This window comes from Hypanus sabinus, chromosome 18 (assembly GCF_030144855.1).
Source record: "Hypanus sabinus isolate sHypSab1 chromosome 18, sHypSab1.hap1, whole genome shotgun sequence".
Taxonomy (NCBI): Eukaryota; Metazoa; Chordata; class Chondrichthyes; order Myliobatiformes; family Dasyatidae; genus Hypanus; species Hypanus sabinus.
In genome coordinates, this window is record NC_082723.1 from 19,443,057 (window position 1) to 19,460,086 (window position 17,030).

Below are 17,030 nucleotides of genomic sequence, written 5' to 3' on the forward strand. Positions count from 1 at the left end.
TGGAGAGCAAGCAAACCTGGAGCAACACACACAAAATTAAGGAAGAACTCAGCAGAACTCGGGGGGACAAAATAAGAAGGGGAGAAGTATAAACTGGCAGGTGATAGTTGTTGGCATGATTGGATGCATTTGAGAATGGAGAGATGAGGATTTCACATTTTCTAGATGACAGACAGAGTCATAGAGCACAACTGCATAGTAATAGGCTCTTCAGCTCATTTACTCCATGCCAAATGGTTATTCTACATAATCTCATAGATTATAGCCCTCCATTCTACTTATGCAAACCTCTCTTACACACTGCAACTGAACCCAGATCACCACTCCTGCTAGCAGCTGTGCTACACTCGCATCACCCTCTGAGTGAAGTTCCTCCTCAGGTCCCCCTTAAATATTTTGCCTTTTACCCCTAACATTTGACCTCTAGTTCTGGTCTCACCCAGTCTCAGTGGAGAAATCCTGCTTGCATTAATCCTTTATATACCCCTCATAATTTTGTGTACCTCCATCAAATCTCCCCTCATTCTCCTACACTCCAGGAAATAAAGTCCTAACCTATTCAACCTTTCCCTAAAACTCAGGCCCTCAACTCCCAGCAATATCCTTGTAAATTTTCTCTGCACTCTTTCAATCTTATTGACATCTTTGCTGTAGGTAGGTGACCAGAAATGCACACAATACCCTAAATTTGGCCTCACCAATATATTGTACATCTTCAACATAACATTCCTGATTCCTATACTCAATACTTTGATTTATGAAAACCAATCTTCCAAAGCTCTCTATATGACCCTATCTATCTGTAATGCCACTTTCTAATTATGGATCTGTATTCCAAGATTCTTCTGTTCTATCACACTCCTCAGTGCCCTAATGTGCAAGTCCTACCTCGCTTTGTCCTCCCAAAGTGCAATAGTTCACACTTGTCTGCATTAAATTCCATCTGCTATTTTTCAGCCCATTTTTCCAGCTGAGCCAGATCCCACGCTGCAAGTTTGATAGTCTTCCTCGCTGTCTACTGTACGTGAAATCTTGGTGTCATCTGCAGTTTTACTGTTTACCATATTATCCAGATTGTTGGTATAGACAAACAACAACACATCCAGCACCAATTCCTGTGGCACACCATTAGTCACGGGACTCCAGTCAGAAAGGCAACCATCTACTCCTATTCTCTGGCTTCTCCATGAAGCAAATGTCAAATCCAAAGTTTGAAGTAAACTTTATCATCAGACTACGTACATGTCACCACATACAACCCTGAGATTCTTTTTCCTGTGGGCACTCTTAGCAAATCTATAGAACAGTAGAACATTGAACATAGAACATTGCTATTTATATTTGCATTTAAACAGGATCAATGAACAACTGTTTAAATGCAAATATAAATAAATAGCAATAAATAATGAGACTATGAAATAACAAGATAAAGAGTCCTTAAAGGGCAACCATCAGAGCTAGAATGAGTGCATTTATCCCCTGTTATTAAGAGCCTGACAGCTGAGTGGTAATAACTGTTCTTGAACCTGGTGGTGCAAGTCTTGAGGCACTTGTCCCTTCTACCTGATGCAACAGCAAGAAAAGAGCATGGCCTGAGTGGTGGAGATTTTGATGATGGATGCTGCTTTTCCATGGCAACATTTTATGCAGATGAGCTCAATGGGAAGTCTTTACCCATGATGTACTGGGCTGAATCCACTACCTTTTGAAGGATTTTCCACTCAAAGGTGCTGGTATTCCCACAACAGTCCATAATGTAGCCAGTCAGCACACTTTCCACCAGAGGTCTATAGAAGTATGATAAGGTTTTTGATGAGATGCCAAATCTCTGCAGACTTCTGAGGAAGTTGAGGCGCTGAGGTGCTTTCTTTACAATAATATTTATATGATGGGTCTAGGACAGGTCCTCTGAGATAGTGACACCCAGGAGCCAAAGGGGGACCCTTTCCCCCTTTGATGAGTACAGACTCATGGTCCTCTGGTTTCCCTCTCCTGAAGTCTACAATCGGTTCCTTGGTCTTGTTGACATTGAGTAAGACGTTGTATTGACAACACTCAGTCATATTTTTTATCTCCCCACATATGCTGATGCATGACCACCTTTGATACAACTAACAACAGTGGTGTCATTAGCAAACTTGTGTACGTGTTGGAGCAATACTTAGCCACACAGTTGTAGGTGTAAAGCGAGTAGAACAAGGGGTTAAGCACACATCCCTGTGGTTCACTTGTGCTAATGGAGATTGTGGAGGAGATGTTTTTGCCAATCCGAACAATTTACTACTTTATCCTGAATGCCAAACGACTGAACCTTCTTGACCAACCTCCCATGCGGGACTTTGATAAAAGCCTTGCTGAAGTAATTCTAACTCTTCTAACCAAATTGCTGTTCTAGACTGGATGACACCAGCATGTGAAGAGTGATCAGGTGTATTATGAAAATTGTAAAATGGCTTAGCTTTGAAAGTTCAAGTTTATTCCTTCTCACTCATGATCCCCTTTGTTTTGTCCAGTTGTGAATAGATAAGCTGCAGACTGCTGCTGTTCCTGGACAAAAAAATCTGGATCTGGAGAAGGGAATAGGCAGACAAAATTTGGGGTTGAGATCCTTCATCTGGAAATCACTTACCAACTGCCTGAACCTTTTGAGTTCCTCCAGCAATTTGGGTTTTTTTCTGCACCAGATTTCAGCATCTGCAGGGATGGTGGTGGGGGCTAAAACATCAGGGGTATTTAAGAGCCTCTTGGACAGGCACATGGATGAAAGAAAAATAGAGGGTTACAGGTTAGTGTGGGTTTAGTACTCTTTTTTTTAAAAAAAGGAATATATCGGTCGGCACAACATTGAGGGCCGAAGGGCCTGTACTGTGCTGTAGTATTCTAGTGTCTAGTGTGTTATGTCTCCTCTTCCTGGAGTTGTGGATGTCCATTCCAGTCCTTCTGTGGGATCTACTAATTATGCCTCAAGCAACATGCATATTGATGTATCCATAGAAAGCTACTAACTATATTTAGCAGTTGAGCAGGCCAAAAATATTTGAACCAAAAGCAAAGATAACTAAATTTGCCACAAATTCTATCCAAACTTCCTCCACAGTTTTTCAAGGGGAAAAAAAATCAGCAAAGATAACTGCTATAATGGAACTGTCTTAAAATCAACAACCTGCTAGAAGAATTGAGAGGATCATGCAGCAACCGTAGGAGGAAAGGAATTATTGAAGTTTTGGGTCAAAATCCTGTATAACTCAATAAACACAAAATGCCAGAGGAACTCAGCAGGCCAGGCAGCCTCTATAGAAAAAAGTAGAGTCAACATTTCGGGCTGAGACCCTTAATCAGGACTGGGGATAAAACCTGAGGTTAGAGCAAAAAGGTGGGAGGAGGGGAGGAAGAAATACAAGGTGGTAGGTGATAGGTGAAACTGCAAAGGGGGAGGCATGAAGTAAATAGCTGAGAGTTAATAAGTGAAAGAGCCCTTTAAGGAGGAATCTGATAGGGGAGGGTAGAAGACCATAGAAGAAAGGGAAGGGGTAGGAACACCAGAGGGAGGTGATGGGCAGCTAAGGAGATGAGGTGAGAGAGGGAAATGGGAATTGGAAGGAGGGGGACAATTGCTGGAAGCTTGATAAATCAATGTTAACAATTCCTTTCTTTCCACAGATGCTGTGTGATCCATTGAGTTCCTCCAAAAGATTGTTTGTTGATCCTGATTCCAGGATCTGCAACTTGTGTCACCAAGTATTTTAGAATGTTACTCAAGAAATCAGTCATGAGGCTATAGTGTTTATTGTCAACTCTTTAGCCACTGTTCATTGTCCCTGCACTGTTGCCATGGATTTACCTCAAAGCTTCAGGAAGTTCTTTACTGCATAAAAATTAAGCTGCTGTTAAATGCTCTCCAAATGAAATTTAAATAGGTTTATTGCCAAACCACCCTTTTGGAGGTTTAAAATTTGCGGTCACTGGATCATGCCAGATTTCCAACACATTTTGAAATCAAACTATGACTTGTTTGATCTTAGGAGCCATGGTAGTGTAGCAGTTAGCATGATGCTATTACAGCTTGGGGCATCAAAGTTTGGAGTTCAATTCTGATGCTGTCTGTAAGGAGCTAGTATCTCCTCCCTGTAAACACATGGGTTTCCTCTAGGTGTTCTGGTTTCCTCCCACATTCCAAAGACATACTGGTTAGCAAGTTATCTGGTCATTGCAAGTTGTCCTGTGATTAGGCTAGGGTTAAAATAGGTAGGTTGCTGGGCAGTGTCACTCATTGGGCCAGAAGGGCCTGTTCTGAGCTGTATCTTATCTATCAATAAATAAAGTGCTCAGCAGTTTGCAGCATTGATGGGAAGAGATACAAAGCTAATGTTTCAGATCATCCAATTAAATCGGGGATTCCCAACCTGGCGTCCATGGACACTTGCTCAGTGATATTGGTCCATGGCATAAAAAAGGTTAGGAACCTGATATTGTCTGATGAAAGACCATCAGTCTGAAATGTTAACATGCTTCTCTCCATACAGATGCTGCCTGAGTGGATGAAGAATTCTAGCATCTTCTGTGCTTAGTTTGGCTTTCCAGCATCTACAGCTACTTTTGTTTTTCCAAATCAACCTTCCCTTGTCGATCTAACCCTAAGAACTAGTACAAACTCTACATATCATCACAGATATTCCTCTGGATACAGTCTGTAGTTGCTTTATGTAGTTAAACTACATTTAAGTCACTGATCAAGTGAAAGTACAATCTTATTTTTATTCAAATTCTGTTTTTGAAATTGAGAAAAAAGCTAAGTGCAGAAATAAAATTTTAAAATAGCATTTGTATTACTGATGTACATAATTTTTTGAGGAGATCTGTTTCCTTTTTTGGAAAATGAAGCCTTGTAACTGTGCTCAAAACAAAGACGACATTAACTAGCTGCATTAATGCTCGTGATTTCCTTTGACTGGCAACTCCTCATGAAATTCAAACCTTGTTATAGTGACAGCTAAGTTGATGGCTAGTCTGCTATATTCGGTATGATCTGAATGATGTCACTACATTTGGAGCTTAGGCAGTTCCGAATGGTTACAAATCAGAAATGGTTTTCTAAAATCTCTCAAATTGGGTCCCTTAAGTGCAAAAACACAATAATAGCTTGAATTTAAAAAATAATAGTCTGGTATTTAAAAATGGCTTCAGATCATAGCATGCTACCTATTATTAATGTTTTGCATATAATATTCTATTTCTTACATTTTGTCTTTGACCCTCATAAAAAAGGACATTTTTATTCTGTCCTTTTTTTTCAGGATCAGACACAGATTTATTCCCTCCCTGATGCCTGTGGTGTACAGAACTGGGAGGGTCAGGGAGGTGGGAAGAGTACAATAATAGATAAGATAGTGGCTCCCAGGGGACTTGTCCACTGCACATGCTATCCATCAGCCGCCTCTTTCTCTTACCAAGGTCAACACTAATGAGGATGAGCCAGGGTCTCAGCCCCATGGGATCTTCCAATCAGCTCCCAGCAACACTCACGCGCTTGCACTTACAAGCAACCGCTTGCATACGACAGAGATTGCGACAGAAAACAGCAGCTAAATCATAGACACCTGAGAAATGACATTGTTTCTCCACCCTGCTGTATAGATTCACACTTAGAGTTTAAAAGAACAAGTACAGGAGGAGTCTTTCTAATGTGACATTGAATGCTTACTTCTGTCAAATCCTTGCTTTTAACTGGGCTTTGATAGACTTTTTAAACAATGCACTTAAATCAATTTCCCTTTAGTCAGTACTTAATAACTACTGTAAAAAGATGCCAACTTGGACAAATATTTAAATACATATCATTGTTCAATTCACTGAATCTGTCATTGGATATAAATAGATACCAGTGCCAAAAGTGTGTGCCTTGTGTAGTCTTGACATGTCCTTATGAGATAGTTTACATCATTCAAATTAATTAAAACAATTTGTCATTTTTAAAAAATAATTTGTTAATTTTTTTAGCATGTTGGTGTTACTAGCTAGGCCAACTTTTGTCACCCATTCTTAATTGCTTTGGGAAGGTGGTGGTGAACAGCTTTCATGAGTACTGTAGTCATCCTAATGAAGATAACCCCACAGTGCTTTTGGAGAGGGAGATCCAGGATTGTGATCTAGCAAAGGAGCAATAATATACTGCATTTTCAAATCAGGATGATTGGAGTTTGTAGTGATATCTGCAAAATATCTATGTATTTTCATGCATTTTTTGCCTTTCTTCTTTTTGTTGTTAGAGATGATGCTGTTGGACAAGCCTTTATGAGTAACGGTTTTGCATTTTTTGTAAAAGATAAACTCTGTGGTCCAAGTTTCACAGTGATGAAAAGAGTAATGGCAGGATGATGCATGCAACAGAAATCTAATGGACTGTTTTCTCCTGGATGCACATCATTTCTTGAGATTTGTTAGAGCAGCAATCAAGACTAGTCAAGTAAAGAATATTCTATCAAATTCCTTGGTTGTGCCTGCAAATGAGGAAGATTTGAAGGATGATCGGAGTCAGGAGGTCAATAACTTTCCATGGAATACTCAGCTCTGACTTGTGAATGTGGCCACAGTATTTATATGAATTGTCCATTGAAATTTCTGATCCTGCGATTTTCATGGAGGGGTATTTAGTGATCGAAATGTGTTTAAATATCAAGGATGCATTTGGTGATCATCATTGCCATTTATTAGGCCAGCTCTTGCTGCATGAACTGTTGCATTACTTGACATGCTGAAAACAGAATTGAACAATCATCATCAGCAAACATCCACTTTCGATCATAAGATGGAAGGTCATCAACCAGCAAAAGATAGATGGGGCACACCTTATTTTCACTCCTTGGGATAGCAATCCCCCATATAATTGGGCTTTTTCAACTAAGATTTGGTGAGACTGGAGCTAGAGGCTAAGGGTGAAAGGTGAAAGGGGAACCTGAGGAGGAACTTCTTCACTGCGGAACGAGCTGTCACTGAAAATGTTGGCTGCAGTTTTGATTTAAACCTTTGAGAAATTTGGATAAGTGCATGAATGGAAGGAATGGAAAGCGATGATCCAGGATGATGGGACTATGCAGAATAGTTTGGCGTGGACTAAATGGGCCAAAGGGTCTGTTCCATGCTGTAGTGCTCTATGACTCTATGATTCAAATTCATTGATAACAAATGTAATTAGAGAGAAGTAAAATTGCTCAGTATATGAAATTATTATAAAAACTGGTGCACCATGCAGTGACAGTTAAGTACTTAAGCAGACGTAGATTCTTAAACATAAGAAATTCTGCGGATGCTGGAAATCCAGAGCAACACACACAAAATGCTGGAGGAACTCAGCACATTAGGCAGCATTAATGAAAATTAATAAACAGCTGATGCTTTGGGCTGAGACCCTTCATCAGGAATGAAAAGAAAGGAGGAAGACATCAGAATAAAATGTGGGGAGAGTGGAAGGAGGACAAGCTAGAAGGTGATGGGCAAAGCCAAGTGGGTGGGAAAGGTAATGGGCTGGAGAAGGAATCTGATGGGAGGGGAGAGTGGATCATAAGAGAAAGAGAAGGAGGAGGGGCAACAGGGGGAGGTGATGGGCCAGAGTGGGAAATGGAACTCTAAGCATCAGAGGTGCAGAAGGACTTAGGAGTCCTTGTGCAAGACTTCCAGAAGGTTAATTTACAGGTTGAGTCTGTGGTAAAGAAGGCAAATGCAATGTTGGCATTTATTTCAAGGGGTACAGAATATAAAAGCAAGGAGATAATGCTGAGGCTTTATAAGACACTAGTCAGGCCACACTTGGAGTATTGTCAACAGTTTGGGGCCCCACATCTCAGAAAGGATGTGTTGTCATTTGAAAGAATCCGGAGAAGGTTCATGAGGATGATTCTGAGAATGAAGGGGTTAACCTATGAGTGTTTGGCAACTTTGGGCCTGTACTCACCAGAATTTAGAAGAATGCAGGGGGATCTTAATGAAACCTACCGAATGCTGAAAGGACTAGATAGGGTGGATGTGGAAAGGTGGTTTCTTTTTTTAAGCCAGTGAGTAGTGAGTCTGTGGAATGCTCTGCCACAGACTGTGGTGGAGGCCAAGTCTGTGGGTATATTTAAGGTGGTAGTTGGTCTGTCAGGGCATTAAGGGATACGGTGAGAAGGCAGGTGTATGGGGTTGAATGGGATCTGGGATCAGCCACAATTGAATGACGGAGCAGACTTGATGGGTTGAATGGCCTAATTCTACTCCTATATCTTATGGAAGAAGAGGGAAGGGGGAAGAGGAGAACAAAAGAAAAGGGAAAATAAAATTACTAGAAGGAGAAATCAATTTTCATGCCATCAAGTTGGAGGCCATCTAGACAGAATATGAAGTGTCATTTCTCCACCCCGAGAGTGGCCTCTTCATGGCAAAAAAAAAGGCCATGGACCAACATGTTGGAAGAGGAATAGGGATAGGACTTAAAATGTTTGGCCACTGGGAATTTCCGGTTTTGGCGGATGGAGCAGAAGTGCTCGACAAAGTGGTCCCCCAACTTAAGTCAGGTCTTTCCAATGTAGGCTGCATCAGGTGCACTGGATACAATAGATGACCCCAACAGATTCACAGGTGAAGTGTTGCCTCACCTGCAAGGACTGTTTGGGGCCCTAGTGGAGGTGAGGGAGGAGCTGAATAGGCGAGTAGAGCATTTCTCTCATTTATAGGGGTTTGTGCCGGGAGGGAGATTAGTGAGGAGGGATGAATGGACAAGGGAATCACAGAGGGAACAATCCCTGCGGAAAGTGAAGAGTTCAAGGGAAATAAAAATATGTTTGCTGGTAGGCGAGGACAAGAGGAACTCTATCCCTGTTAAGGTGGTGGGAAGATGTGAGCACAGATAGACAGGAAATGGAGGTGACGTGGGCGAGGGCAGCATCAGTGGTGAAGGAGGAAAATCCCATTCTCTCATGTCCTGGAAAAGAAAGTTCATCCTGGGAACAGATACAGCAGAGACAGAGGAACTGAGAGAAGGCAATAGGTGTCAGGGTGGGGAGAGGTATAGTCAGATAGCCATGGGAATTGGTAGGTTTATAAAAGATGTCAGTAGATAGTTTGTCGCCAGAGATGGAGACAGAGAGATCAACAAAGGGGAGAGTGGTGTTCAGAAATGGACAGGTAAATTTAAGGACAGGGTGGAAGGTGGAGGCAAAGCTGTTGAAATTGATTAACTCAACATGGGTGCATGAAGCAGCACCAATGCAGTCATAAGTGTAGCGCAGAAAGAGTTGAAAGTATTATCAGTGAAGGGTTGGCTCATGTATTGCTACACATAGCCAACAAGGCAGCAGGCATAACTGGGTTCCATGTAGGCACTCGTGGCCATCCTCGAGTTTTGAGAAAGTGGGAGGAGCTGAAGGAGAGGTTGTTGAGGAAGAGGACCAGTTCTGTCAGACAGAGAAGGGGATAGTGGAGGGGAACCGGAACAGTCTTTTGTTAAGAAAGAAGCACAGTGCTTTAAGGGCTTCTTGTTGGGGGATAGAAGTGTGCAGGGAGTGGGCATCCATAGTAAAAACGAAGGATCAGGCAAGGGAATTGAAAGTTACTGAGGAGATCGAGAGCATGTGAAGTGTCGCAGTTGTAGGTGGAAAGATACTGAACCAAGGAGTAGAGAATGGAGTCAAGATATGCAGACACAAGTTCAGTGGGGCAAGAGCTGGCAGAGACAAAGGTCCTATCCAGACTGTCAGGTTTGTGGACTTTATCTAAGAGGTAGAAATGAGCAATGTGGGGTAAGGGAACTATTAGTTTGGTGGCAGTGGATGGGAGATCTCCAGATCTGATGGGGTTAGTGATGATGTAGGAGACAGTCAAGTCAAGTCACTTTTTATTGCCATTTCAACCATAACTGCTGGTAAGGAACACAGTAAAAACAAGTCAATGTTTTTCAGGACCATGGTACTACATGAAACAGTACAAAAACTACACTAGACTACAGACCTAGCCAGGACTGCATAAAGTGCACAAAACAGTGCAGGCACTACAATAAACAAACAAGACAATAGGCACAGTAGAAGGCAGTAAGTTGGTGTCAGTCCAGGCTCTGGGTATTGAGGAGTCTGATAGCTTGGGGAAGAAACTGTTACATAGTCTGGTCGTGGGAGCCCGAATGCTCTGGTGCCTTTTCCTAGATGGCAGGAGGGAGAAGAGTTTGTATGAGGGCTGCGTGGGGTCCTTAAGAATGCTGTTTGCCTTGCAGATGCAGCATGTAGTGTAAATGTCCGTAATGCCAGTGACTCGTTGATCCAGAGTAGGATCCTTTCCAAGGGGTAAGTAAGAGGAGGTGTCTGAGAGTTGCCACCTGGCTTCAGCAGGATACAGGTCAGCCTGCCACACTACAACAGCACCCCCTTAGCAGGTTTGATAGTGAGATTGGGATTGGTGTGGAGAGGTACAAGGGTATTCAACAGGGTCAAGTTTGTGGAAGAGGTAGGAGTGCTGGAGTCAAGCCAGTTAATGTCTTTTTGTTCTTGAGAAGATCAAACTTCTTTCATCCAATATTGAATATTTCCATATAACAATTTTATTTTAATTATCAGAAAGTTTGTGCAATTATAAATTTCTTGAAGAAAGTTGACTGATTTAAGAGAGATTCCATTAAAAATAAAACTGGGGAAGTACTGGAGCTTTCATAATCCACCAAATCTTTCCTTTTGTCTTATTTGAAATACTATGCTGGGAATTGATTTAACGTCACCAGGCAGATTCTTAAGAGGGCAGCAAATCTAAGGCCATTAGTTCTATCAAATCATAAAACACACTTTTCTTAATGTAAAACTAAAGGATGGTTGTAGATAAAGAATGTATTTTTAAAGTGTCATTGATGTAATCTGGAAGTATACCCTCCTCTTCCATACAAATCCAGATAACACCCAGGTTGACCTTATCACCTGATCCATTGATGCAAAGATGAATACAACAAAGTACCTGATGGATTTCACAAACTTGATTAACTAACATTTTCTCCAGCTGAACAATGCTGAGACTGTCTCTATCCATTTCAATTTCTGACATCCTTTTTGTGCCTTTGGGGTTGATTCACCAACCTAGCAACCAACACATTATGAGATACATAACCACACACACTACACAGCCCTGAGTTCAGTGTCAATCTCCACAATATTTTTGTTGCTGGAAGTTCCAGCCTTCACTTCTGCAATATTCACCACATTTTTCTTTGAACTTTTATTATTGGAACTCCTTCCAAGCTTTTATCACCTAGCCTCCAATTATACAGTAACTTGCTACAAGCCCAAACATATTTGAATTGTTGCCATTCTTCTCAGCCATGCCAAATTAGCCTGAATATCGCTTCCTGTTTGATGTGCAGTTCCAAATTCCTTGCATTTGTTTTCAAATAATATTATAGCACAGTATGGTACAGTAGTAGTGATTTTGTTTCTCCTTCCTTCAGCCTTTGCACAAAATCCTGCTTCTTTACAAGAAGATGTCTCTTCGTTTCTCTTCTCTCCATTTCAACAAAAAGTCTGTTTATTCAGCACTTCATTCTTGATCTCTGAAATTCTCTTTCCAGTCCTTTCTGCCTTGCTAATGCATCATCTAACACCCTACCCCCATCTGTCACTCTCTCTATGCCCATTCTTCTGCCTTAAAGATAACTTGTAAGTTTTCCATTTTGACCAAGCTTCTGTTATTTCAATTCTCCACCTCTTATTGTGCTTGCTATACATTCTAACATTTTTCCCTCATTGTAATAAAGTCCCTCCTGAACCTTTTAAACATTTGAACATTGCCATGTGTGAATTCAATTATTGTTGCATATTCTACATTTTATACATTCGTGTACATGACTTGCAATATATCACTGCATTATCAGTGTGTGATGAAAGTGACAAATGGGGTCTTCTAAACAAAGGGGTTTGAACTTAAAAGTTCACCCCTGATTGTGCATCATAAAATAATGTCTGCATACTTTACTCTTCATTACAGTGAATTGTTTCACTGTGCTGCATTCAAGTCCAATTCATTGACTTTGCTGTGTTTATTTGCTGCTATCAGCCAGGGATGAATTTTCAGGTATTAAACTTGGTGGAATGAAAGCAAAGACTCTTATGTTCTACAGCAAACTTTAGATCATCAGAAAGTCTTTTCTTTTACAAAACTTACACAGTCCTTTTAAGTTGTGCTTTCACAATGTTATGTAAGCAAATGTGGCAAATTTGTATACAGGAAGATCCCACAACACCAATAAGATAGATGAGAAAGTAGTCAATTTTTAGTGATGTTGAATCTGAGATAAAAGCTGAGGCACACGCTGGGAAAAATCTCCATTGAATTGTTGCATGGGAACTTTTAAGTCCATTTGCTGTGGGAAATGGAGTCTCAGTTTAGAATGTCATACAAAAGATAGTATCCTGGACAAGACATTATTCCCTTAGTCTTGCTTTGCAAATATATGTATAAAACTGCTTTTGTCTGAATAGTTAAACAGGAACATGAAATATATTGTTTGACAAATCCAGTCTCTATGATTACCAAATTTATTATTTCTGAAGAGTGTTAACATCTTCAATGCTTTCAAACAAAAATTTGACTTGTCTCAACTTAGATTTTATTGTTAAAGTCACTGTAGACAGAATCTATCCTCCACCATCAGCTTTGATTTCATTCCCGCTGTTAATATAACAAGAATATTCTCATGTACTGAACATCTGTAGCCTGAAATTTCCTTCTTGACAAAAGGAATATCTATCTGATGTCACAAGCGGTCGATATCAGTAGATCCACAGTACATGTACTACATCATAATAACTGCTTTAATAGTGCATAGAGATCTTTATGGAACACACAACTGAATGATACATTATTGCACACCCCTAATGAATATTTTAACCTTCTTCGTTTTAAGATTTTCCCATAAACCACAAACAATTAAAAGGCCCAATGGCCCTCCTCCCCTAATTAGTCACAGTATCCTGTTCATGTGTGTATTGCTAAGTACTTCAATTACCATCCTGCTACTGTCCTTGTTAGTACAGACAGACTGGGCCAGAAGGGAACAATTAACTGAATAGAAGCATGCAGTGTGCAGGTGGAAACCTGCATTGTGTACCTGGCCCCAGAGGGACAGTGTTACAACATTGCACACTCTCCCAGCTGTGAATCAGATAGAATGGACCATGGATAGATTTCGAGTTTCTCCATTCAGGTAATAAAGGTGAATACATATTAGTGATTATATTATGAACATGTCGGCAGCAATAATGGTGACTCCTCACAATTCAAATAAGAAAAACACATTAATTCCTTGAATCCCTTGCATTTTGCAAAATATGCGCATATATTTTTCTAATATACATCTGCAAGATTTTCTACAAATCTTTACTAGTGAATAAAACAGCACAATTACAGAAGTGTACTGAACCATGAAACATTTTTAAAGCATTAATTAGCTCTTTTTGTGATTATTCTGTATATGTTTGCTCCTTTAGTCTTGCATTTATACAAAGGTTTTAACTCTATATTTACATTTTTTGAAAAATACACCAAATAAATCTCCCAAGCAACTCCTATGCAGTGGAGTTTCTAATGACTGCAAATTTAATTGTTCAGTTTCCGCTGTTGGAGCTGATGCTTGAGAGTACCAATGTGGCATATACTTAGGTGTTTCTAGTAATCGACCACAGATTATCACTCAGTGACTCTGTCATGACTATACTGGAATCATTGCTCCTTTAGTGAGCAAGTTTTAACTGCATAAAATATATTTGTACAACATCATTCAACTACATACATGACCACAGCCAAATTTCAACTTCTAAACAGTACCCTGTTATATCACTATTATTATTATTACAAAACTACAAGGGTGACTCCAAAGTAGCTAATTCCAAATAATCTCATTTCTGGCAATGCTGTAGATATACATCATTAAATATATGCTCCAGCAATTTTTCCTTCATCCATGTCTTTTTATTACCATCTCAGAGTCATTTCTTGATAGCTAATACACTCAGTTCTCAATATAACCCAGATCACACTGTGCACTTCCCAGTATATGCAGTATATCATATTGTTGTAGTAAACCAACAGGAATCATATGGAGTAATTATTTTACTGGTGGTACCATACAGTATAGAAATGGAAAACAAACAAGAAATTGTCCATACAAAACAATGCTTTGTTTAAAAATATCAGATCAAAGGTATAATGAACCCCTTTCCATCTAACCCCATCATCCATCGACCACCATTCCCCCATCTAATATACATACACATAAAAAATAAACAGTTTGAATACAAAATCAGTTGAAAGTCACAGGAGGCGATTCCAAGCATAGCTTAATCTCAGGACTTCAGGGACCAAAGGCAGCTGAACGTACTGCCTCATCATTTATGTTTTCTAAACCACTCGACTTGTATCAGTTCTAGTTACCTATTATAAAGTCATTTTATATCAGCTTAACAACATTCGTTGGAGTAAGGAAGGTATCAAATATTTTAAGCAGTATTATTAATGAACACAGATAGAAATAGCTGTTTGTATTTATAGAACCTCTCATTAAACATTTCAGAGTTTGACACAATGACCTGTGATTTTTGAAAAAAAAAATTTGGGGTCCTTGTGTTCTCTGGCAATACCATCATTTATTGTTAATCCCTAAATGTTGGGAAAAATGATAATGAGCTGCTTTCTTGGATTACTGTCGTTCATCTGGTGAAGGTATTCCCTTAGTGCTCTCGGGAAGGGAATCCCAAGATTTGGAGCTAGACTGAGCAAATGAAGAGTATTGAATGTTGTTTCAAGAGAGAAATATAGTTTTTTTGTATAAAATTTTATGTTGCATCATAAAATGGAGTATAATTTTTCTATTTGTGAACATCATGTGTAAAATCTAATTGATTATTTTTCATTATATTCTAGGAAGCAACCATATTCCAACCTCATTTTTCCCTACAGTTATACAAAAGAAAAAAGTCAGTGAAATATTTGTTTATTGACTTATTACAACTTTTTCATAGGCCTTCAACCCCTATGTTTGATCTGCTAGAAAATAAATTTCAGCAAAAGTGGATAGAGGAACAGAAAGCATTAGATGAAATGAAGAAGAAAAAGAAGACTCATCAGGTTTGTTTACAGCCTTACAGTATAAGTGCATTATACAAATAACATCTCTCATCAAGAGTGGGAATGATGCATGGTTAAAGCAAGCCAGAAGTAGGAGGACTCAGTCACATTCTTTCTACATTATGTTCAAAATAATTCTCATTGGTTTCCATGCCTAATATTGTTAATCTGTTGAATTCATTGACACAGCTGGCTATGGAGGCCAAATCATTGGCTATATTTAAAGCAGTCATTGATAGGTTATTGATTTTTAAGTACATCAAAAGTTACTGGGGGGGGGGGTGGGGGGAAGGTGAAAGAATGGAGTTGAGAGGAATAATATATCAATGATTGAATAGCAGAGCAGACTCAATGGGCCGAATGGCTTAAAATAATGTCACTATGTCTTATGATCAGGAAACTTATTCTAAATGCACTTATAAAGTCATTTTTAAATTGGCTTAACAGATGTTAATTTAAAGTTTGGTTTATTTGAGTTGTAAAGAGATAGACATTCTAAACAATGTTTCTGTTTATCAGAGCCAGAAGAACTGAGGGGATAAATAAACGCTTGCATTTATAAAGCCTTTCAGATCAAACATCTTAAGGAGCTTAATACACTATTAGTTATAATATTTAGTAAATGTTTTGTATTACAGAATGTATTTAGATAGACAGGGACTTATTAGAAAAAGTCAGCATGGCTTTGTGCGTGGTAGGTCATGTTTAACCAACCTATTAGAGTTTTGCGAGGAAGTTACCAGGAAAGTGGATGAAGGAAAGGCAGTGGATGTCTACATGGACTTCAGTAAGGCCTTTGACAAGGTCCCACATGGAAGGTTAGTTAGGAAGATTCAGTCTCTAGGTATACATGGAGAGGTAGTAAATTGGATTAGACATTGGCTCAATGGAAGAAGCCAGAGAGTGGTAGTGGAGGATTGCTACTCTGAGTGGAGGCCTATGACTAGTGGTGTGCCACAGGGATCAGTGCTGGGTCCATCTATTTGTCATCTATATCAATGAGCTGGATGATAATGTGGCAAATTGAATCAGCAAATTTGCTGATGATACAAAGATTAGAGGTGTAGTGGACAGTGAGGAAGGTTTTCAAAGCTTGCAGAGGGATTCAGACCAGTTGGAGGAATGGGCTGAAAAATGGCAGATGGATTTTAATGCGGACAAGTGTGAAATATTGCACTTCAGAAGGTCGAACCAAGGTAGAACATACAAGGTAAATGGTAGGACACTGAAGAGGGCAGTAGAACAGAGGGATCTGGGAATACAGAAACACAATTCCCTAAAAGTGGCATCACAAGTAGATAGGGTCATAAAGAGAGCTTTTGGTACATTGGCCTTTACAAATCAAAGTATTGAGTATAAGAGTTGGAATGTAATGGTGAGGTTGCATAAGACATTGGTGAGACCAAATTTGGAGTATTGTGTGCAGTTTTGGTCACCTAATTACAGGAAGGATATTAATAAGGTTGAAAGAGTGCAGAGAAGGTTTACAAAGATGTTGCCTGGACTTGAGAAACAGAGAAAGGTTGAATAGGTTAGGACTTTATTCCCTGGAGCATAGGAGAATGAGGGTAGACTTGATAGAGGTATATAAAATTATGATGGGTATAGATAGAGTGAATGCAAGCAGGCTTTTTCCACTGAGGAAAGGGGAGAAAAAAAAGAGGTCATGGGTTAAGGGTGAAGGGGAAAAGTTTAAAGGGAACATGGGGGGGGCTACTTCATGCAGAGAGTGGTGGGGGTGTGGAATGAGCTGCCAGATGAAGTGGTGAATGCGGGCTCACTTTTAACATTTAAGAAAAACTTGGACAGGTACATGGATGAGAGGGGTTTGGAGGGATATGGCCCAGGTGCAGGTCAGTGGGACTAGGCAGAAAAATGGTTCAGCACAGCCAAGAAGGGCCAAA

The 17,030-nt window shown here is 39.8% G+C and overlaps 1 protein-coding gene and 1 long non-coding RNA gene across 2 annotated transcripts in view; one reads left to right on the forward strand and one right to left on the reverse strand.

The window, feature by feature from the left end:
• Window positions 1-17,030, forward strand: part of cfap77 (cilia and flagella associated protein 77) — a 135,085-nt gene that overhangs the window by 96,101 nt on the left and 21,954 nt on the right. The window contains exon 5 of the mRNA XM_059993790.1: window positions 15,021-15,126. Coding sequence (XP_059849773.1) covers window positions 15,021-15,126 — 106 coding nt within the window. The remainder of the gene's footprint in view (window positions 1-15,020; window positions 15,127-17,030) is intronic.
• Window positions 1-17,030, reverse strand: part of LOC132407382 (uncharacterized) — an 85,385-nt gene that overhangs the window by 62,649 nt on the left and 5,706 nt on the right. The window lies entirely within an intron of this gene.